This window comes from Salvia miltiorrhiza, chromosome 7 (assembly GCF_028751815.1).
Source record: "Salvia miltiorrhiza cultivar Shanhuang (shh) chromosome 7, IMPLAD_Smil_shh, whole genome shotgun sequence".
Lineage (NCBI taxonomy): Eukaryota > Viridiplantae > Streptophyta > Magnoliopsida > Lamiales > Lamiaceae > Salvia > Salvia miltiorrhiza.
Window position 1 is genome coordinate 57,389,006 of NC_080393.1, and position 23,272 is coordinate 57,412,277.

Here is a 23,272-nt window from a genome sequence, read left to right on the forward strand (position 1 = left end):
ATAAACCTAAAACCCAAAAATTGGCCCATTCTAATTCTAATTCTAATTCTAATTCTAATTAAATAAGTATAGCCCTATTCTCCCTCATTCACGCCGCCACAATCATTCATTATCCCTTCAACGCCTCAATCTCCATCGCCTGCTGATCGATTTGGTATGGCATTTGCTCCACATTCCATCAACTATAAATTGACTTCATCATATCGGAAGTTGAAGCAGCTTCATCTCGCCATACTCATCTCTCTATGAATGTACATAGAAATCATTTCATTTTTGTAGCGGATGGATAATGTGTAATGCACATGAGTTATTTGATTTTCTTTCTAATAGAAAATCAAATAAAATTAGTTTCTTCGTTCTGCACCCCGTGTGTTCGACGAATTGTCTGAGAGACAATTTTTTCCCTCTTCAAGCAATTTCTTTGATTTCACGTGTTTCTTCTTTTTTTCCAAGCTATCAAGTGTCAACCAAGCTGAAATGCTTCGTACGAAACCAGTCTTCCGCAAGCCGCCGCCTCCGCGCCGTTGCTGCAGCGATTCGGATCCCCATTCCGACATTCTTAGTATAGAATCGGTAAAGCACCCTCCCTCATATTTTCCCTTGTTTCATATGCACAAGCCTTTCTTTCAAAATTAGGTTACACCTCAAATTCCGTATGCATGTATGTTTCATAAAACACATGTATACGGAACAAAAATTTGTAGATAAGATACATGTTTCTGACAATATATATGACATATCTGTATTCAATAAAAGCATATGATAAACGTTGGAAAGGAGAGGCCAGCAAACATAGAGTCCCTCACCACAGACCTACTGTTCGAAATTCTCCTCCGATTGCCGGCCGATCATCTCTACATGAGAGCGAGGCTCGTGTGCCGGCAGTGGTGCCACATTATCCATTCTCATGCTTTCATCAACGCTCAGATGCACGATGCTACCTATGGACTCCTTTTGTCATCCCTAGACAATAATGCTCTGCCACTTTATGTAACAGCCGACGTAGACGGTGGAATCCACACATCTGAGCTAAATCACACCTCCAAATTGGTAGTTCTTGCTACCTGCAACGGTTTGGTTCTGGAGTTGAAAGCCAAAGGTTACTACTTCCCTCGTCTTGTGGTTGTGAATGATGCAACGAAGCAGTCATTCCTCCTCTCACCATTCCCTCGAGGCGTAGCCTATGGCCTGCTCCGGTATGGTTTTGCATACTCTGCAGCTTCCTTGGTGTATAAAGCGATTGCACCGTGCACTGTTTGCCAATCGCCACGACGCCTAGAAACTGACTACGGTCTTCACATGCTCACTGTTGGAATCGATGAATCGTGGAGGCACGTCGAGGTTCACCACCTCCCCCACCATGTCAGGCGACGTGTCATCACCAAGACTCCGTTGACTAGTGAAGGTTTCGTGTACTGGGGAAGGGGGAGGTACTGTGTGACGATGGATGTGGAGACGGAGATCATTACACTGAGTGAAGCCCCTCATCAGTACCATGAAAACGACTATTATTATTATCTGCCAACTGGGAGGTGTCTGTCGCTCCTAGTTGCGTGTGGGGATCTGTCGTGGGAGGTTTGGGAGATGAAGTCAGAGACGGGCGAGTGGAGGAAGGCGCTGCCCAACGTCGAGTTGGGGGCTGAGAAATGCAGGATTCAACAGTTTTCTGATCGAGCTCTTGAGCCACTTGGTTGGGTTAAATATCCACAGGTTTTGGCCTTTTATTTTGGCGCTTATTATTCTGAGAAGGAATGCCGGCATTGCATTTTGTACAATCTTGATACGCATCAACTCGACTCCATAGAACTACCACATTCCTATAGTAGAGATCATGATGTTTTTCCTCATAAGAATAATCTGATATGGCTAAGTTAAAGAGTATTATAATTGTTATTGTTTATATTTGGTTTAGTTAAAAGAGTTTGTTTATAAATTATTTGCAGATATTTGATTTTGGCCAAATATTTTGACTTGTCATGTTACCCTTTTGTGTATTGAAGGATGGTATTATAACACTTTGTGAGAGAGAATATTTATGATCACTTTGAATGGACAGATTGTGACCTCACAAATCAGCGTGTATTTTGTTTGAGAATATTTTGAATGGAATTATGTAATACAAGCTCAAAAGCAAAGCAAAATCAGTTTTCCTATAATAGGCAAACTCAAATTTGTTTGTTCCTTTATATGCTATAACAAAATTTTCATGGAATATATGTCATGTTAGCACACTGTCACAGATTATACCAACATGATACATTCAAAACCTATATATATTTAATACAAATGTAGTGTAGTAGCCCTACCTTATCTATGATATATTTGTTACTCCCTCCGTCCCAATAAAAGTGGCCACATTTCCTTTTTGGGTGTCCCATTAAAAGTGGCCACTTTCCTTATTTGGCTTAATTAAGCCCATTAACTTAAGTCTTAATCATTCTTTAATTTAACCTATCAGCACTATTAAATCTTAATCCTTTCGTCTCTCACGTCTCTCTCTCTCTACCTCACCGCGGCGGACCTCCCCCCCCTCCCCCCCCCTTCTTCTCCGACGAGAAGCAGACGACACCAGCGCTGGCGTCGGTCGCCGCCCCCGACCTCCCTCACCCTGGCCTCTGCTCACTCCCTCTCGCCCCACCCCTGAACTCCCTGTCCCTCGCCTCTACTTTCTCCCTCTCGCCACCCCGTGGCCGCCGCCGCCTAGATCTGAGGTGGCGTGGTTGATGGCGGCGAGGCGTAGATCGTTGATGTCACCGCCGCTCGTTTCCCCAGCCACGGCGCCGCCCTTCTCTCACAAACCCTCGATCTAAACACACCGCCTCTACTTTGGAGAACACGATACGTTATGGGTTTTCCTCGAATCGGAGGGCCGCGAGGCCGGCGCAGGTTCGCTCTTTGCCGCCGCGGCCGATTTGGGGGCTAGGGCTTTTGATGGGGCTCCGAAGCTTGCCTGTGCGCTGATTTCGAGGCTAGGGCTTTTGATGGGAGCCGACGCTCGCCTGTGAAGGTGAAGGAGCGGTGGCCGGTGCTCCTGAATCTAAGGGTGGTGGTGGTGCTCGTGAATTTGGTCATTTGGATCATATTTTTGATTATACATATTCCTTTTTCTTGGGGAAGACGGCGATTTGGGGAATTTGATTATACAGATTCCTTTTTGGTCATTTGCTCGTGAATTTGGTCATTTGAATTTGGTGAAGCAGCGCTGATTTGGGGAAGACGGCGAGGGGCGAGGGGCGACCGCCGTCGCCGGCGCCGCCGTTGCCGTCATCTGACGGTGCAGTGAGAAGGAGAAGAAGTAGATGGAGGAAAGTAATTATCAAATTAAACTTGGTGGACCACACTCAATTAACTCATAACAATAAGTTTCTTAATCTCCGTGCCCAAATAAAAGTGGCCACTTTTATTGGGACGGAGGGAGTATTAAATAAAGTTGAGATATTAGATTTATCTATAAATATATGTTGGGTAGAGATTTTAATAAGTACTCCCTCCGTCCCGCGAGTCTTGACACGTTTGGGTTCGAGACGGAGTTGTAGATTAGTGTTTTAAGTGTGTAATTAATAAAGTATAAAATTGATAAAGTAGGAGAGAGAATGTAATAAAAGTGATAAAGTAGGATTAGTATTTTAAGTGTGTAATTAATAAAGTATAAAATTGATAAAGTAGGAGAGAGAATGTAATAAAAGTGATAAAGTAGGAGAGAGAATATAATAAATGTGATAAAGTAGGAGAGATAAGGTAATAATTATTGCCAAAAAAGGAAACGCGTCAAGATTCGTGGGACGGCCCAAAAAGGAAAACGTGTCAAGATTCGTGGGATGGAGGAGTAAGTTTCTACAGAATTAATTGACTAGATAAGGTATATAGAGTTTTTCTTTTTATATTATAGAGCCCAATAGTAATGTTGTTGGGCCAGTGATTGTTTTGGGTAATCAAAGCCCAAATTTTTATATGGGCTAATTCTATTTATAGCCCACATTTTACTCTTTGTAGCCACTTATTTAATAAAATATTTACAATATTTATAAAGAGACTATTTTACCCCTTGGCCCCCAACTCCTTTTTATAAATCAGAAAATTCAATAATAGAAGGCTGAGTCTTTGAAAAAAATGAAACCATTTCAAACCTTCTCGAATCACCGATTCCTGGAACAGAAAATAGTTTGAGATCTATTAGTTTGTGATGTTAAGATTGGAAGTTTGTTAGAATAAGATTTTGAATTGGGAAATACAGAAGAGGGAAGGAAGAAGGAGGAGAGGGGATTAGCAGCCGCAGCTGAGAGCCACCGCAGCGGAGGCATGGTTGGCGGCCGCGGTGGCTACTGACAGCAGAGAGAGAGGGAGGTTGAGCGAGAGATAGAGAGGGAGATTAAACAAGGGAGATAGAGAGTGAAATAGAGAGAGACGGACAGAACGAGATGGAGGGAGAGAGGGGAGAGCAGGGCGGCGGCGACCACCGGCGCTGCATGCGCCGTCGCTGCTCGCAGCGGCCGCCGCGGCCTGACCAGAAGAGAGAGAGAGAGAGATCGAGAGAGGGCACAGAGAGAGGGATTTCGAGAGAGAGAGACAGGGGCTTACCTGAGTCAGAGGAGGCCGCGGTGCGACGGGGACGACGGCGGTGGCGGCAGGCTTCGCCGGAGAGATGAATTCCAGAGGGGAAGAAGGGAGGTAGAAACCCTAGGAATTAAATTCCGTATGCATGTATGTTTCATAAAACACATGTATACAGAACAAAAATTTGTAGATAAGATACATGTTTCTGACAATATATATGACATATCTGTATTCAATAAAAGCATATGATAAACGTTGGAAAGGAGAGGCCAGCAAACATAGAGTTCCTCCCCACAGACCTACTGTTCGAAATTCTCCTCCGATTGCCGGCCGATCATCTCTACATGAGAGTGAGGCTCGTGTGCCGGCAGTGGTGCCACATTATCCATTCTCATGCCTTCATCAACGCTCAGATGCACGGTGCTACCTATGGACTCCTTTTGTCATTCCTAGACAATAATGCTCTGCCACTTTATGTAACAGCCGAGGCAGACGGTGGAATCCACAGATCTGAGCTAAATCACATCTCCAAATGGGGAGTTCTTGCTACCTGCAACGGTTTGGTTCTGGAGATTCTGGAGATGGATGCCAAAGATTACTGCCTCCTTGTGAATCCTGCAACGAAGCAGTCATTCCTCCTCCCAGCTTCCTCGGCATATAAAGTGATTCAACTGTGCGCTCTTTTCCAATCGCCACCACGCCTAGCAGCTGACTACGATGGTCTTGACGTGCTCACTGTTGGAGTCGATGAATCCTGGAGGCACGTCGGGGTTCACCACCTCCCCGACCATGTCATGTCATTTTTTTTCTGTAAGGCTCCCTTGACTAGTGAAGGGTTCTTGCATTGGGGAGGGGGGAGATACTGCTCAACGATGGATGTGGAGACGGAGATCATTACACTGAGTGAAGCCCCTTATGAGTACCATGAAAGCAACTATTATTATGTGTCGACTGGGAGGTGTCTGTCGCTCCTGGTTGCGTGTGGTGATCTGTCGTGGGAGGTTTGGGAGATGAAGGTAGAGACGGGCGAGTGGAGGAAGGCGCTGCCCAACGTCGACTTGGGAGCTCAGAAATGCAGGATTCAACTGCTTGCTCCTGAAGCTGGTCGAGTTCTTAAGCCACTTGGTTGGGTTAAATATCCACAAGTTTTGGCGTTTTATTTTGACGAATATTATTATTTTGGGAGGGAATGGCGGCATTGCATTTTGTACAATCTTGATACGCATCAACTCGACTCCATAGAGCTACCAGAATCCTATATTGGTGGTTATCGTGGTTATCAAGCTTTTCCGCATAAGAATAATCTGATATGGCTCAGTTAAAAGAGTATTATTGTTATTATTGTTTATATTTGGTTTAAGTTAAGAGAGTTTAGAAACATTATTATTTATAACATTCTTCTTAAATTACAGTCCAGTCTTTGGTGTTTATATTTGTTGTTTATTTGATAGCTTGAGTTATTTACTAGGGCAATTTAAAGGGAATTTCGGTTGCTTTTCGGCATTTGTAACACCCTAAAATTTACTAACTAAAATAATATTTTTCTTTAAAATATCAAGTTGACATAAAGATAACACTACAAAAAAGCGCGTATTTACCGGCGAAAACTACCGGCGGCGATTTTGCCGTCGGTAGCTAACGGCGGCAAGGCGGCGGCATTGCAGGCGACCCGAAATTTTGAAATTACCGGCCAGTTACCGACGGCAAACTCGCCGCCGGTATGTAACGGCGGCGTCGCCGCCGTTAATGTTAAAATACGCATTATTTAATTAAATTTATAGACTTAACGGCGGCAAAATCCCCGCCGCTAGATAGCGGCGGCATTTGCCGTCGGTAACCTTTAAAATATAGGGCAGCGGGTTTGCCCATTTTTTCAGTTTCTGCGCCGCAACCAACCCCCCCACGCGAACAGAAACTACCCCCCCAGCCCCTCCCCTGCTGCTGCTGCTCTTCCTTCGCCGCCGCCTCCGCCGCCGCCGACCGCCGCCGACCCAGCAGGTATCTCTCTCTCTCTCTCTCTCTCTCTCTCTAGATCTATATATATATATATATCTAATTAATTTTAATTATATATATATATATATATAATTATATAATTTCACTTATATTATTTATTGTAGTTCGACGACCTCGTTTCACCGCCTTCTTCACGACACCCACCGGAAACCACCACCGTACGCTCTCTAATTTATTTATTTAATTATTTAATTATGAATTTATTTATGTATTTAATTATATATTAATTAAATAGATTTAATTATTTGTTATATATAGTTAATTAATTTATAATAGATTTTGTTTATAACTAAATTATATGAAGCATGATTAATTTTAAATTATATTAATCCATTTAATATATGATGTTGTTAGTTTAATTTTAAATTATGAAGCATGATTAATTTTAAATTATATTAATTTTAATCAATTAGTTTAAGTTGTTTGTTAGAATAATTTATATATGTTGGATAATTTTGTTAAATTCAATGTTATGTGCTATGTGTTTATGAAATGTTATATTATTATATATATATATATATATTGTGGGATAGATTTAATCAATTTCTTAAGGATCTTCTCCCTTTGGGATAGAAATTGATTATTTCTTAAGGATCTTCTCCCTACAAATGATTGTTTTTAATTTAATTACCATGATTTTTATTGCTTTTATTTGTATTGTATTATTGCTTCGACATTGGGGGGTCGGGTAGACCTAGTATAGGCTTAGTAAATTAGGACCACTATGGTCACTATAGTTGCTGGTAGAGTCGAGCACTTGGTAGTTAGGATAGTGGGGTTATGCTGTCGAAATTTTGTTAGATTTCAAGTAATTTATTATGTTTTATTTGTTTTTTTCAATTAGAATTTGCAAGAATGAGTGATAATCGTACGTGGATGTACGCGAGATACAATGATCGTACCGCATTTGAAACGGGGCTTGAGTTTTTCCTTGAGTGGGCGTTCAATCAAACGGCGTACACAGATGGACAAGGTAACATTAGGTGCCCGTGTAAGAAGTGCAAGAATCAAGCGTATTTAGATGTACCTACGGTCAGAGAACATGTTAGTAGGCGTGGATTTGTCCTGAATTACAAAGTTTGGGTTTATCACGGGGAAGCACCGCTGTCTATGCCGAGAGAACATGCTATAATGAATGAGGATGATGGATTATACAATAACTACGAAAGGATGGTGCATGACCATGCTGGACCTAGTAATTATCAAGATCCTCCAAATCTGGAGCAGCCGCCCAATAATGACGCTCAACAGATTTATAACATGTTGGATGCAGCGGATACTCCATTGTACGCAGGATGTGACACGTACTCACAATTAAGTTGGATGACTCAATTCATGAGCATAAAGACTGAAAGCCACATGTCAGAGAGGACTTACAATCAGATGTCTTCGATGATGAAAGCTGCTTTACCAGAGGGTAACAATTGTCCAGAAGACTTCTATAGTACGAAAAGAAATCTACGTGGTTTGGGTTTGCCAGTAGAGAAGATCGATTGCTGTGTTAATAACTGCATGTTGTATTGGGGGGAAACTAGTGAGCTACATAGTTGTATGTTCTGTGACCAATCACGATATAAGGACAGCTTGCGTGCATCTGGGAGTCGCAGAAAGAAACAAGTTCCCGCTAAATATATCATATTAAATTGTTAAAATGTTTGATATTAAATTAATTATCTTTCTTTCAACAGAAAGAGTTTACGTGGCAGCCCGATGATGAGCATGACGTGAGGATCATGTGGGAGACAAAAGCCCGCAAAAGGTACTCCGACATGATGAGCGACTACAAGACAACTCTCAAGCAGTGTATCAGCCAAGGGAGAGAGATGTCTAGGCCCGTCTGGATGACTCCCGATTTCTGGACTGGACTCCGGGATTACTGGCATCAGCCCGAGGTTGAGGCTGTTTCAACTCGAGCTCGTGCCAACCGGATGTCCGAGCCCGATGGGGAGGGTACAGGGATCAGTAGGCACGTGGGCGGGTCCCAGTCGACTCGTATCCTGCAGCAGTATATGGTATGTAATTAACAAATAATTAAGTATATAAATTAAATTAATATATTGACTAATATAACTTATTTATCTTATATAAATGCATATACAGAGCTTGGATCCTGGTACTCCCCAGGATGCACCGAACTATGCCACCTTCCTCCGCCTCCACACGTACGCCGACGGAAGTTATACGTCGGAGAGAGATGCTAGAATTGACGTAAGTGTTTAAGTTTATTCAAATATTTAGTGAATGTATTTATTTTCTAACAATTATGCATTGTTATGTATGTATTAGGCCGAGGTTCATCGACTGGCCGCTGCCACAGGACGACAGGAGCGGCTAGACGAGGTGTATTTGGAGGTGGTGCAAATTGATAGGTCACGGATCTACGGCGTCGGGAGTGCCGGGCAGAGTCAGGCTAGTAGGGGGTCTATCCGCAGCACGGGCACTTCTGCGGTGTCTCAGCAGCTTTATGAGACACGGATCTCCACGCTGGAGGAGCGATTGGCGGCAGAGCAAGCACAACGCCAACAGATAGAGGAGCGCATGGCGGCAGAGCAAGCAGAACGCCAACAGATGCAGGACCGCGTGGCTCAATTGGAGGCGTTTATGAGGATGTATAATGCTCCGCCACCTCCACACCCTGATGCCGATGATGATGATGATGATGATGCTTAGACTTATGTTTATGTTTTCAAACAAAATTACATTTGCACTTTCTTTTCAAATTTATGTTTTATTGAACTATATATTTCAAGTGCTTTAATTATTAAAACTATAAATGTTTTATATATTTATGGCAATGATGATGATGATTGCATTTAACATAAACAAATAAATTCAAATCACATTATAATAACCAAATTAAAACACTTTTGGTGTATTAATGTTAAAAAAAAAAAAAATAATAATTAATTAATTAATTAATTAATTATTAAATATTAATTAAATATTTTACCGACGATAAAAATAAGGACCGAAACGAACTCGCTCACTAATTAACAACATATTTAAGGTATTATCTCCACATATTCAAAGATTATAATTATATGAGTGAGTATATAGCATTTAAATGAATTAATAGATGTAGATATATCAATAATACGAGTGTTCTGTACTGGTGATCACTCGAAAAGAATTTCAAAGTTAAGCGTGCTTGACACATAGCACAAGCAAGATGGGTGACCCACTGGGAAGTCGGGTCGCCGACTGGGAAGTTCGTCTAAAGTATGCAATACCGTATAAATACGGAAATAAATTGTGGATATACAATATACAATAAAATAAATAAATAAATAAATAAATAAATAAATAAAATAAAATAAAATAAAAAAATAAAATAAAAAACATTACCGTGGGCAAAACGCCGTCGGTAGTTACCGACGGCCATTTCCCCTCGGTAAATACCCGGCCATCCTCCGGCGTGAACCACCGGCCGGCGGTAGATTGTTACCGACGGCGATTCGCCGCCGCTAGTTAGCGGCGGTAATCGCCGTCGGTAGTTTTCCGGCAAGGTCAGCCGGACTCCGGTGGCTCTCTACCGACGGCAAAATAGCCCTCGGTAACTAGCGGCGGTGTCTGCCGCCGCTATTTCTCCGGCTAGGCTCCGCCGTTTAACGGCGACAATTCCGGCGGCATCGCCGCCGTTAACTGCCGACGGCGGATGTTCGCCGCCGTTATTGTCGTTGCCGACGAACCGTTTAGCGGCGGGAGATTGCCGCCGTTAACGCCGCCGGTAACACTATTTACCGGCGGCCGTCTTTTGTTACCGACGGCATTTAGCCGTCGGTAATCAGCGCTTTTTTTGTAGTGTAAATGAACCTAAGTACGATTTCGTTTTAACCAATCAAAACACCAAATCAGCAAAAATAGGTTCATTTTCAAAAAAGTTCACCATTTCAGAAAATCATCTACCAAACTTTGAAAGTACAATAACATCTCACACAAAATACTTAACCATAACTCAGAACATATAAGCGATATTTGTGAATGGAAAACTAAAATTTTCCAGAAATATATAGTTCTTGGATTGTCTCTTTCAGCTCAACAATGGTTGTCTCTCCTTATCTCCTCGTTCTTGACGCGAAAGTTAGGACTAGCCAAGCTCTCCAGTCATGCTTTGTTCTCATCCCCAAGCTCAACATGAACTTGAAGGGCACCTTCCCCATAATAGTCCTCATGTTCCTCTAATATTCTTTTAGCAGATTCCTCAACTGCATCACTGCAACGGTTCACATCAATTTTTCTAAGTGTGGATATTTATGCGAAATCTAAAGGGATCTCCACCTTGAATGCGACTATTATTATCTGTCGAGTGGGAGGTGTGTGTCGCTCCTGGTTGCGTGTGGAGATCTGTCGTGGGAGGTTTGGGAGATGAAGGCAGAGACGGGCGAGTGGAGGAAGGCGCTGCCCAACATCGAGTTAGGAGCTAAGGAATGCAGGATTCAACAGTTTGCTCCTAAAGATGCTCCTCGAGTTCTTGTGCCACTTGGTTGGGTTAAATATCCACAGGTTTTGGCCTTCTATTTTGGCGTCTTTTTTTTTTATTTTTTTTATTTTATCAATTACATAAGTAAATAAAGAAAATCAAGGACCGCGCGACAGAGGACTCGAACCCAGGACGTTTGGCGTCTTTTATTCTGGGAGGTATTGCATTTTGTACAATCTTGATACGCATCAACTCGACTCCATAGAGCTACCGCAAAACTATACTAAAGGTTATGTGGCTTTTCTGCATAAGAATAGTCTGATGTGGTTAAGTTAAAAGAGTATTAGAATCGGTATTGTTTATCATCACTTTGCATGGACAGATTATGACCTCACAATTGCTATACCATTGCAAATCAGCATGTATTCTGTTTGAGAATATTTTGAATGGAATTATGAAGACTGTTTGAGGTCTCCAACAAGGGTTGTCGTGAGCTAGGGCACACATATGAAATACTGCAGGTGTATATGACATTTCGTGGAACAATTAATGTGATAAAATATGAGATGATCTATGATCTTGTGTGTTTGGTATGGCGATTTAAGTTAATTGTAGAAGTTTTTGAGTCTGTCAAAACTTCATACTGTTAATTTTGATGCTCGTTTGGTCCAAGTAGATGAATGGAAAGGAAATGGAATCAAATAAATGAGTGAAATGGTAACAATAACCATTAATTTTATTGAGTGTTTGGTTTAACTATGGAAATGAATCATTAGTAAGAGATTTTCTTTCTTTTGTTTCCCTTCTATTTTGAAGGATAACAAATTAGGTGACTGAATTACCCTCAAGTAAGGGTAATGGTTACTTTATTATCCACACCAAACAACAAGTAATTGATTTAATTAATTGAATTCATTTTCAACCTCCACGCAACCAAACATGGGCTCAATGTTTCTAGTAGATATAGGATATTGTTAAGTATACCGGTTACTATAGCGTGAATATAATTTATTTATTTATTTTTAAATTAAAATTGATAAAATTATATTTGCCGATTACCATGTATGCAAAAATATTAAACATGCTAACAATTTTGTGCATTGAAAATGAGATACTCAAAACATATTTTCTAGGATAGGTAAACGTGAGATTAAAGATGTTATTAATGATTTTGTTATTTAGTTTATTGTACATAATTGCTCCCTCCGTCCCATTAGTAGTGTCCTATTACTTTTGGGCACAGAGATTAAGGAGTGTGTAAAAAGTAGATAAAGTGGGTTGATGAAAATCATTTAAATATTAGGTATACAGAGATCATATATTGCCAAAAAGGGAATGAGACATTACTAATGGGACAGTCTAAAAAGAAAAATGAGACACTACTATTGGGACGAAGGGATTAATATTGAAGGTATGTAGTCACGCGGGCATGAAAGACAATCACGTGCTATCTCTATTTGATGACAAAAATCTCAAAATTTCATTTTCTTAAAGGCCCCTTTTTTTTTTTTTTTTTTTTTCATTTTCGCCTTGTAGCTACATCAATCATGAAGTGACATACTATTATAAATCAAATAAGACTGTTTGGGGTCTGCAACAATTGGTTCCTCTTCAGCATCACAACTCGAGCTCCAACACTAATGTGATGAAAGCCTGCTTCAAATGCGTTTGTGATATTGTTTGTTCAAATGCGTTAGGTGCAATAGGTATAAACAAGGCACAAGTCCGTTTATACTTATCCCCTATTTTTCAAGCCGCTAGGCAGGCTCTGGTCGAAGGCCGACTGCCGGTCTCGATGGAGAGGAGCTGATAACGTCATCGGGTTATGCCCCTTGTATTTGCCACGAGAGTGTTAAGTTCCATGTGAGCTCGCACTTCTTCCGGAGGGAAGATTTCGTTGAGGCATCTATAAGTATCACTCTGGATGTTCTTGATAATCCTTTTGATATCGAAGGGTTCATCCTCAAAGATGACTTTGTTGCAGGCAAACCAAATGTGATTGACTATGATAGCTAATGCCACCGACTTAGCTTTTTGGATTATTGCAGATCCTTATTTTTTAGCCATAAGGTGTTTGATAGCACTAGGGATTGTGCTCATTTGTTGCCTAAGCTTAAGCCATTCGCGGATGAGATCCCATACTTTCTTGGTTCCTGCACATTTAAAAAATAAGTGGTCATGTGTTTCATTGTGCATATTACAAATATAACAGAGTTTAGACACTCCCTCGATACGGTCCACTGTTTTAAGTCTTCCTTGTAGGGCAAACCACATAGTTATTGAGCAGCGGGGTGGAATGAAGCTCTTCCAGATTACTTTGTGCCAGATTCCCTGTTGGGGCGAAAGAACTCATAAGCTTCAGCCATGAGGTTGTTGGTTGCCAATGATTCTAATCGGTCTATGGCCTGTTGTTCTTCATTATTGTGTTTTGCCAACAGAGCGTCCCTCGTCCCTTATTTTCAGATGATTCTTAACGAGTGGCGAGTCACACCTGTGTTCCAGAATTTGCCAGAAGTTGCGGTCCTTAATATACTCAACATGTATCCATTGAATCCAAAGGGACTCGGCTTTTGACTGAAGGTTCCGAAGGTTCTTGATCAACAATGCTTTATTCCAGATGGTGAGATCCCTTAGTGCAAGGCCACCTTCTTCTTTTGGTCTACACACTTTTTTCCACGCCACCGAGCTGGAAGAGTTTTCCCATACAAACTTGCGGACCATTCTATTGATCCGATCGATGACACCCGAGGGAAGTGGGAAAATTTGTAGCCAATAACACTCAATCCCTTGAAGGATTGATCTGGCTAGCTCAAGTCTACCTGCCAAAGATAAGCTTATGTTAGCCCGTTTATTGATCGAATCAAAGATTTTCTTAATAAATGGCTCATATTGATTAACAAGAAGCTTTTTTGATGCAAGGGGGATCCCAAGATATTTGATCAGAAGATGGCCAAGGGGAAAACCGAAGAGATCGGGGATCTCTTGTTTATCCGGGTCTGAGACACCTCCAATGAACACTTGTGATTTTTCTTTGTTAATTTTGAGACCTGAAGCTCCTGAAAACTTCCAAATCTTTAGTTTATGAGCTCAATTACCCAAACACTTTGAAAACTTATAAGCTAATAAGAAACTACTACATCTTATAGGCTTTTGAAACATCATATAAGCTCCAAAAACTTATAAGCTCTATAAAATAAGCTTAGCCAAACACTTTTCTTCATATTTTTTTTAGCCCATAACTGAAATTATAAAGGTGCAAAATAAATGAAATATATTCTCTCAAAAATAAGAAAAATTGATAATATATATATTAAAAAGGTAACTTCTAATTTGAAATAAATTTCAAATCAATTTCAAGATTAAGTGGAAATTTTTTAATTATAGTAAATTGAAGATTTATTTGTAAAACTATACATTTTCTTTTTTATTTCCTTTTTCTTTATTCTTTTATTTGTTTGTTTTATTTATTTCTAAAATTGTGAAATTCGACTAATTATAAAGTATGATAATTGAGTTGGTATAAATTTTATACAAATATATAAATATAAAAATATTTCTCGTGCTTTGCGCGGGGTGCAGATGCTAACTTATTTTAATGAAGAAGACAAAATATATAAATAAAATCGGAAATTAAATAGAGTAAAATAACTCTAACAGTGACGGTTAGTAAGATATTGGGTGGAATTTTCTTTTGAATCAACCTTTCTTATATACGGTTTTTTCTTTAACATTTGCGATGAAGTAGTGAGAAAATATATTAAGTAGAAGCTACGCAGAATTTTCTCTTATGCATATCATAGATCGCCTTGAAAAACATCCTTCCCCTCCAATTTCTATCCACAAACAGCAACTTGAATCTCTCACTGAAATTGTCACCTTCTTGCAGGATTTTCTTGATTCTTATATTTCCCCAGTTGTGGATGACCATGACGCGGATCCATTGGAGCGTCGCATTGCTGATGCAGTTTATGCAGCTGAAGATGTCATTGAATCCCAAATTGTGTTTCAAATTGAAAACCAATCCACAATTATTGGAAGATGTCCAGTTGCAACTACTAACGAGGACTTCTATCACGATCTACAACAAGTGATAGAAACAATGAATTTTATCAAGAAGGAAGCCGCAGCTCAACTGCAGGGAAAGGTCTGTACCAAACAACCGCAACTGGTTTAATTGATTTCAATAGTGCTGCACTTGACTTGTTCATCTATATCTGCTATAAAAAGTTTCATATCTCAATTGGTTGCCTTCTTTTACCACTCAAATATTATAGTATCATATATTTTATTCACACTTCCCATAAATATATACATTCTGTGTCTGCATCCAAAGAGTTAACCATGGCGGCTTATGGAGCTCTGGTTTCTCTTATGCATATCCTGCAGCCAATGAATGTGATCAAGAAAGAAGCCATGGAGATTGCTGCCGCAGCTCAACTGCAGAGAGAAAGGTCTTATCAACTCATGCTGGCTCCTCTTCCACTGTCAAGGAAAGCATAATGGTGGGCTTCCAAGAGGTGTTAGATGAAGTGCTGGATAAGCTCACCGGAGATCAACACAGTCGCCAAATCATCCCAATTATGGGGATGGGCGGCATTGGTAAGACCACTCTTGCCCGACATGTATCTGAGCATGCGGTTGTTAAAAAGCATTTTCATATTCGTGCTTGGACTACGATTTCTCAAACTTATAATGTTAGAGAAACACTTAGAGAAGTTCTTTTTCAAGCAAGTGGGGATTCAGTTAGTGATGATCTGAGTGAGGACAAATTGCGAGAAAAATTGTATAACTATTTATACAATAGGAGGTATCTCATAATTATGGATGATATGTGGAGCACAGAGGTGTGGGACAAGATCAGGTTTTCCTTTCCTGAATCCAAAAATGGGAGTCGAATAATTGTAACAACTAGGCTGTCAAACTTGAATTTACAGCTGGATGAGTATTATGGCGTCGGTATGAAATTTCTAGATGAGGCTAATAGTTGGGTTTTGTTCTCCAACACTGTGTTTGGGGGAGAAAGGTCTCCACTTGAGTTGGAGGATATTGGAAAAAAAATTGTAGCAAATTGTAAAGGGCTTCCTTTATCAATTGTTACAATTGGAGGTCTTTTGGCAAAATCTGAGCGCACGAGAGAATACTGGGTGCGTATAGAGAAAAATTTAAATTCAATTGTGATTACGAATAATGATGAATTTTGCTTGAAAATATTGCGAATGAGCTATACATATCTGCCCAACTATTTGAAGCCATGTTTTTTGTATATGGGTGTTTTTAAGGAAGATCGTTCAATTCGTGTCTCAATGCTAAAGAAGCTATGGGTTTCAGAAGGATTTTTAAAACCCGTGAGTGGAAAATGTTGGGAAACAATAGCAGAAGAGTACTTGAAGGAGTTGGTAGATAGAAATCTGATTTTCGTTGATAAGTTGGGGGTGTTTAGTGGAAATGTAAAATTTTGTAAGATTCATGATTTGTTGAGGGATGTGTGCTTGAAAGAAGTTGAAAAGGAGAGGTTTTATCATATCATAGAAAAGACTCCTTCAGTCATAGATAAGGAATGTCGTCGGGTTGTTTTAAAAAATGCTGGAAGTTGGGTAACAAGCGAAGTCTCGAGATCTTTGTCACATGCTCGTTCTATTATAGGCGATCAGAATGAACAAAACTTTGTAAGGCCTTACAATTTTAGATTGTTGAGAACATTTAAAGCATATGATAGAGATACACTTCAATTCGGATCTGGTGTTCATTTACTAGACGATGTTTTTGAATTGGTGAACTCACGGCACATTGCTGTTAGTCTTGCTTCGGAGTCTGAATTCCCGTCTTCAATCAATTTGCTTTGGAATCTATCTACGTTAATTGTTTATGTGCGTGGGTCTGAAGTTGTTGCACCGATTGAGATTTGGAAATTGCATCAACTTAGGCATCTCGAGTTTGTGGATATAGGAGGAATGATTCTCCCAGATCCTCCGAGTGATGATATCGTTATCATGGAGAATCTACAAACGCTCAAAGGAGTAAAGAATTTGTATTTGAATGAGGAGGTGGTTAAAAGAATTCCCAATCTCAAGAAATTGCGTCTAATCTACGATATGGAAGATGTGGGGTTTTTGGGTGCATTGAAACCATTGGAGAGAGCAAACTGTTTGAGCTATCTTCAGTGCCTGAGTAAATTGAAAAACTTGATCTGCCACTTCTCTTTTTATGGATATACTAGAAATTTTACACCGCGTAGCACGCGGTGTTTCTATAATTGCTCCGTGAATTATGGGATCAGTAACGATGCTAATCAAATCATTTCCAAGTGTAGCCATATTATACTATGACTTGTAGGAGAATTTCCACAAGTCATAATCTCATAAACATTGTAGCAATCTACAGAGTACAATAGAAATACAAACTACTTAAATATTAAGATATTATGCATCATATATACACAGTGCCTTCAACCGGAACCTACATCGAGGCATATACGATTGTACATACAAAAGACAACCTCAAAACGTTAATGAAATGTCACTGACATGGTGTAGTACTACCAAAAGTCATAGATAGAATTGTACAAAGCACATACAATTGTTGGTGCTTAGTAATGACAAACAATACTGTGTTTGCATAAAATCCTGTATTGTTGATGACTTCATTCAACTATTAACATCGTTGTTTCATGTGGAATATTCACCTTTATTATACTCACCTTTATTTTGCTAAGAATAACCACTGCAATGAACATGTGGGAGTAAATTCGACCACATAAAGAAAAGCAGCAACCACCCCAAACAACGAGACTTTTACGATTTCCTTTTTCAAGTACTCATTTTTTACTCTGAAAACTGTTGCTAACTAATCAACTCTATTATGACTCTTTTCAAGTACTCATTTTTTACTCTTGAAAACTCTTGCATATTAATCAACTCTATTATGACTCTCTTCAACAGGAAATGATTCACTTCGAATCTCCACTCACTTTGGATTACAAGTCATTGTGAGAAAAATACCTCGGAGTCCAAATTTCGCAACAGGTGCTAGCGCATCATGTAACGGCAATCCAGATCACGCAGCCCACCTATGAGATTGGAATAGCCACCAGTGTCAACAACAACATAACACATCTTTCTTTTTATTGATTTTTTATTTGAAAATTACAAGCCACAGTCAATAAAAAAAATTAATAGAAACACCACTTACTAAACAATCTAACATAATGATAAATTGAATTGTGCAAATCTAAACACTGACACAACAAATATAATTATGCACCTCTCAAGCTTCTCGACCGAGTAGTAAGAGCAGGTGAACACTCATGGCAAAAAATAAGTGGCATAGCCATAAAAGTTGCACATGGATAAGGTAAGCTAAAACGTAAATGTTTTGAAGTTGTCACATGTCCGTGTAAGATATTTGAACAAAGATTTAATATTAAATTCCCAACAAAACAAATACAAGCAACAAAGAATTGAGAAGTACATGGCAGGTGTGACAACACAGCTCGCAACATGCATTATAGAAGAATTAAAATTACCATGCACCATACTCTAAACCTAAGACATGGAACAAATAAACTAAAGGTAAGTGTGCAACCGATACAAATGAGCCCCGAAAAAAGAAAAATACAAAGAAAGCTCACCAGCAACCTTATCTGAAAGCACACGCACATCTTCTTTTCGCCATAACAAGATATCTGAAAAACATGACCAAGGTCACAAAATGAGAATTCAGTAATTTAGTTAGTGGTACAATAAAATATGAAAAGAAAATAGAGCACAAAAATACTATTTTGAGAACCAAGTAGGGTAGTGATTTACAGAAGGTGCAATTAATGGATGAAAAGTGTTCCAGCAAACAAAATTCGATGTGAGCAAAGACAAGTGGACCGTGAGGGCACCTGTCAAAAATCAGAAACCAAAAATAACAATCTCCATATAACACTAGGTAACAAATCCTTAAAAAATCTAAAGGCTAAAGGCAATAACCCAAGTTCTAATCCTAGAGTAATAAATCTCATTCTCTAAACTTCAAAATGATTACTATAACTAAACGATAATTGGGAAATGCATTTTAAGTTTTAAATACAATGGAAGGGCGCAAAACACATGAAAACAAAATATCACACCACAAATAAAAAATAGAACAAAACCAAGCGCACCGTTAAATTTGGAGAAGTGGAATAGCTTTCTTGGGAGTAGAAAGACAAAACGCTAGAAAACACAAAATTAGAAACTAAAAATAAATGTTGGAGATCATAAGAATGCAAAATATCCAACAGAAAAGGTGAGCAAATCACCTAGTAGGAAATTAGGAATAAACTATAGAACTCCTTATTTAATGATGAAGCATCTTTTTTTTCCTTCATTAGGGAATATCACTTCCTTTACAATCACCAATCCTGCTACGAAGGAATTTCCTAATTAACGTCTCAAAAAAAGGTATTTCCTAATTAAAAGTAGTTTTGCTTTTCTAAAGTTTCGACCTTGTAGTTCATTTCCAAAATCACTTATAGAGTTCTTGTAGCTATGCTATTTACTTAAACCCAATTTTAGTTACCAGTATTGAATTTGATGATTATCCAGGTGGAGAGAGTAATTATTTGTTCAATTACTGTCAAATTATTTCAAACTCAGAAAAGGTGAGGGTACTGTCTTGAGTTGGGCTACATGATAGTATACCTAAGATTCTCGAGAGCTATAGTTCTATATTTATGATGGTGTGTTAGTATATGATCTATTGGCATAATTTGTTGGTGTGTTTGAAAAATTTCTGTTCCATAGGCAAGCTCAAGTTATTTATGCATTTTAACATGGACCCTAAAAACTAATACTACATTTTAATTTATCGTGATTTCAATAAGTAAGAGAGAAAATGCATGTTATGGAGACATACCCAAGTGCAAGATAATGCTCACTATGCCCGAGGAGATGTAACTCTTGTAGAAGTGAATGTCGGCGAATGAGCACGTGCCTGAGAATAATCTAGAAAAAAGAATCACATTAATATTTAAAAAAATCATATTTATTTTTTTACTGGGGAGGGGGAGCGGTGGAGTTTAAACCCTAGACCTCACTGTTTACAAACAGGAGTTCGCTTCGCTTGGTGTCCCCTTGAGGACATCAAACAAATCATATTAATACTACTACATTTTGTACAAAAATTAGTACATGAAAAATTAAGAATATCAAAGTTTAATTAAAATCCTACTTATTCATAATTAAAAAATTAACTAAAATCCTATTGACATAATTATATCGAGCATCCCTATTTTGGAAGCACCCAATTATATTTTTGTCCAGTACTTCCAATATACCTACGGAAATTACTTCAATAATTAAACATTGCAAAAGTAATAAATTAATCAAACAATAATTAAATCAATTATATTCAATTAATTAATCAAAATAAGTCTAAGTTAAAACTCTAGGCCCATTCCTTAATCCTTATCATCAAATCCAACAATATTTCATTATCATCGTCTGTACTCATGATCCATTCCAAACACACACTATTATTATCAATCGAAGATAGAGACTTAGTTAAAATCCCCTGTTCCACGGTGCTATCTCTACTCTCTCATTCTCGGTTGCACCCATAGTCACCTCTCTTTGTGTACCCTGTCAATACTGTCTCACAGCTTCATCTGTCTCTGCACTTCACATTTGCAACAGAGAATGAATCTCATCCCCGGCTATCAAATCCCAAATCCCTCTTCTTCTTAATTTCCGGCGAATAACCAGAACGGTTTGTTCTCTCCATCAATCAGCCGTCCGCCTATATCTCACCGCCGTTCCCTATCATCGACCACTCTCCTCAGCTCGGCCCGACAATCAGCAGCTAAGAAAACTGCGCCGATGCTGCCGACCAGCACTCTCAACACAGACAACAACACAAGAAATTGAGCCACAACTCAGCCAAATTCCCAATCGTCGACCCACCCTGCACACCTAAGCTGCTGCCGATGCCAACGCCAACCCGCACCCTCAACGCAAGCAACAAATCAAGAAACCCAGCCCCAAGACTATAGTTCTATTGTGTTGTGCTGTGCTCAGTTTTGTGAAAAAAATCTAGGGTTCATCAGAAAATTTAATGATAAAATGCAGGTTTAAGAAATCAAAGCTCACCTCCTTATTTTGCTGGTGTAATGGATTTCTCTGTTGTGGATTTTGGTTGAATTTTGATCTGACTTTGCACTTTCACCGTTGAATTTGGGGGAGATTCTTACGGCATAACTCCTCTTTTCTTTTCGTCGCCGGAATTGTATCAGATGGTCAAAGTGAAAATCAAAAAATTGTGAATCAGATGAGATAAGACTCAAATATTGGAAAAAGGTCACAAATGGAACAAAAATTACGAAAATGCCATGGGCACTATTTTTACTACAGTACTATTCCTCACAATAGTACCCCACTCCTCTCTTATTAAGATTGTTAAATTGATGAGTATTTGGAGAGGATTAGTTTCCCACACTCACTCAAGAAGTTGGAATTATCTCTCGGTTCCTCTCATAATCTGGAGTTGGTAGAGATACTGCAAAAGATAGGGTGTTTGCCCCTTCTTCAAAAGTTAGTATTAAGTGGTGGTAGATTCAAAACAGGCAAGTGGGACACTATTGAGGGCCAATTCCAGAGCCTCAAGCTACTGGAATTGTACACTTGTCATCTTCTAAAAAATTGGAAGATGGCAGAGAGCTCCCACTTTCCAGTTCTCCAGGAGCTTCGTCTTCGATATTTGGATGAAATGGAGGAGATCCCTTCAGAAGTTGGAGAAATAGCAACGCTGAAATCAATTACTTTGGAATATTGCAGTGAATCAACTAAAAAGATAGTAGAAGAACAACAGGATTTCCATGGAGACCAACTTGACCTTATGTTCAGTGGCGGACCCAGGAATTTTTTTTTGGGGGGGGGCTGAACTGTTCCCCCGAGAATTTTTTTTGGGGGCATTCAATACATTTTAGACATTTTTTACTAAAATACAAATATAATCATAATAATAACAACATTTTTATAGATAATATAGTTCAAAACATTTACTAAAATTTTTTTTGGGGGCATTCAATACATTTTAGACATTTTTTACTAAAATACAAATATAATAATAATAATAATAACAACATTTTCATAGATAATATAGTTCAAAACATTTACTAAAATTTTTTTTGGGGGCATTCAATACATTTAGACATTTTTTACTAAAATACAAATATAATAATAATAATAACAACATTTTCATAGATAATATAGTTCAACATTTACTAAAAATTCTTTTGGGGGCATTCAATACATTTTAGACATTTTTTTACTAAAATACAAATATAATAATAATAATAACAACATTTTTAGACATATTATAAAAATAAATTTTTTTTTTTTCAAAATTTGGGGGGGGGGGAGGTCTCTAGCCCCCCTAGCCCCCCTGGCTACGCCCCTGCTTATGTTGAAGCTCTAGTTCCAAAGGCAGACAAAAAACTGCTGAGCTTATGAAACTTTCTTGCTTCGAGTAGAAGACGGAGGATGGCAGAGGTTGGCAAGTCCCAACTTTGAAGTTATGTGACCTTTAGTTTTGTAAGCTTATAAAAATTTGAACTTTTAGTTTCGCTTCCTTCAGGCAAAGTTATGTGCTTAAACTTTCTTGCTGTTGCTGCTCATTTCTTACCACAAACAATGATCCGTTGGGAAACGTAAATGCTTTATCGAATGATGTTTTCTAATTCTCGTTTCTTTGATATATAGTATAAAGAGTAAAATTTTGAAGTAGCCAAAATGAAGCATAAAACACAATTTATGGCCACACATTGAAAAAACACAAATTTTGGCCATTTTTATTGATTTGGACGTTTTTGCCCTTAATGAGGCGGACTGGGTAGGATCAGGCACGCGGGTCGCGTGCCGGGTCGGGTTAGGCACTTATGGCACTATTAGTGACATAAGTGCCAACGAAATTCAAAATAAAACTAAGTAAAATGGTCATCAGCACAAATACAGAAACAACAACATCATTTAAACCCTAAATGGAACATCTAAACCCTAAATGGATAATCTAAACCCTAAATGGAACATCTAAACCCCAAATGAATAATCTAAACCCTAAATGGAATATCTAAACCCTAGGGGGAAGTGTGCACGTATGGCACTTATGGCACTATTAGTGCCATAAGTGCCATACGTGCAGCACAGATCAGATCAGATCAGATCTGTCGATGGCTGAAATCGAAGGAGGCGGAGATCAGATCTGCCGATGGAGGAGGCGGCGCAACGATTAGATCAGATCCACCGCCGCCGCCTCATCAAA

General features: G+C 39.0%; 1 protein-coding gene and 2 long non-coding RNA genes across 4 annotated transcripts; 2 read left to right on the top strand and 1 right to left on the bottom strand.

Annotated features, from left to right (window-relative positions):
- The first annotated feature begins 6,134 nt into the window (after window positions 1-6,134).
- LOC130995090 (uncharacterized) lies at window positions 6,135-7,644 on the top strand. The gene is made up of 3 exons (XR_009092042.1): window positions 6,135-6,552; window positions 6,675-6,728; window positions 7,415-7,644. It is a non-coding gene; the product is annotated as an uncharacterized LOC130995090 (long non-coding RNA).
- Window positions 7,645-14,791: 7,147 nt separating this feature from the next.
- Window positions 14,792-17,316, top strand: LOC130994483 (putative late blight resistance protein homolog R1B-17). The gene is made up of 2 exons (XM_057919526.1): window positions 14,792-15,134; window positions 15,324-17,316. Exon 2 carries the CDS (start codon window positions 15,490-15,492, stop codon window positions 17,314-17,316), a length of 1,827 nt encoding a protein of 608 aa, XP_057775509.1. The 5' UTR covers window positions 14,792-15,134; window positions 15,324-15,489.
- Window positions 17,317-17,373: 57 nt separating this feature from the next.
- On the bottom strand, window positions 17,374-21,369 carry LOC130995091 (uncharacterized). Of its 2 annotated transcripts, XR_009092044.1 has the most exons (6): window positions 21,103-21,369; window positions 19,871-19,959; window positions 19,137-19,188; window positions 18,796-18,875; window positions 18,618-18,671; window positions 17,374-18,056 (listed from the first exon to the last, which is right to left on the bottom strand). It is a non-coding gene; the product is annotated as an uncharacterized LOC130995091 (long non-coding RNA). The 2 variants fall into 2 exon arrangements; XR_009092043.1 differs by lacking the exon at window positions 19,137-19,188 and having other exon boundaries at window positions 21,103-21,363.
- Window positions 21,370-23,272: the final 1,903 nt, after the last annotated feature.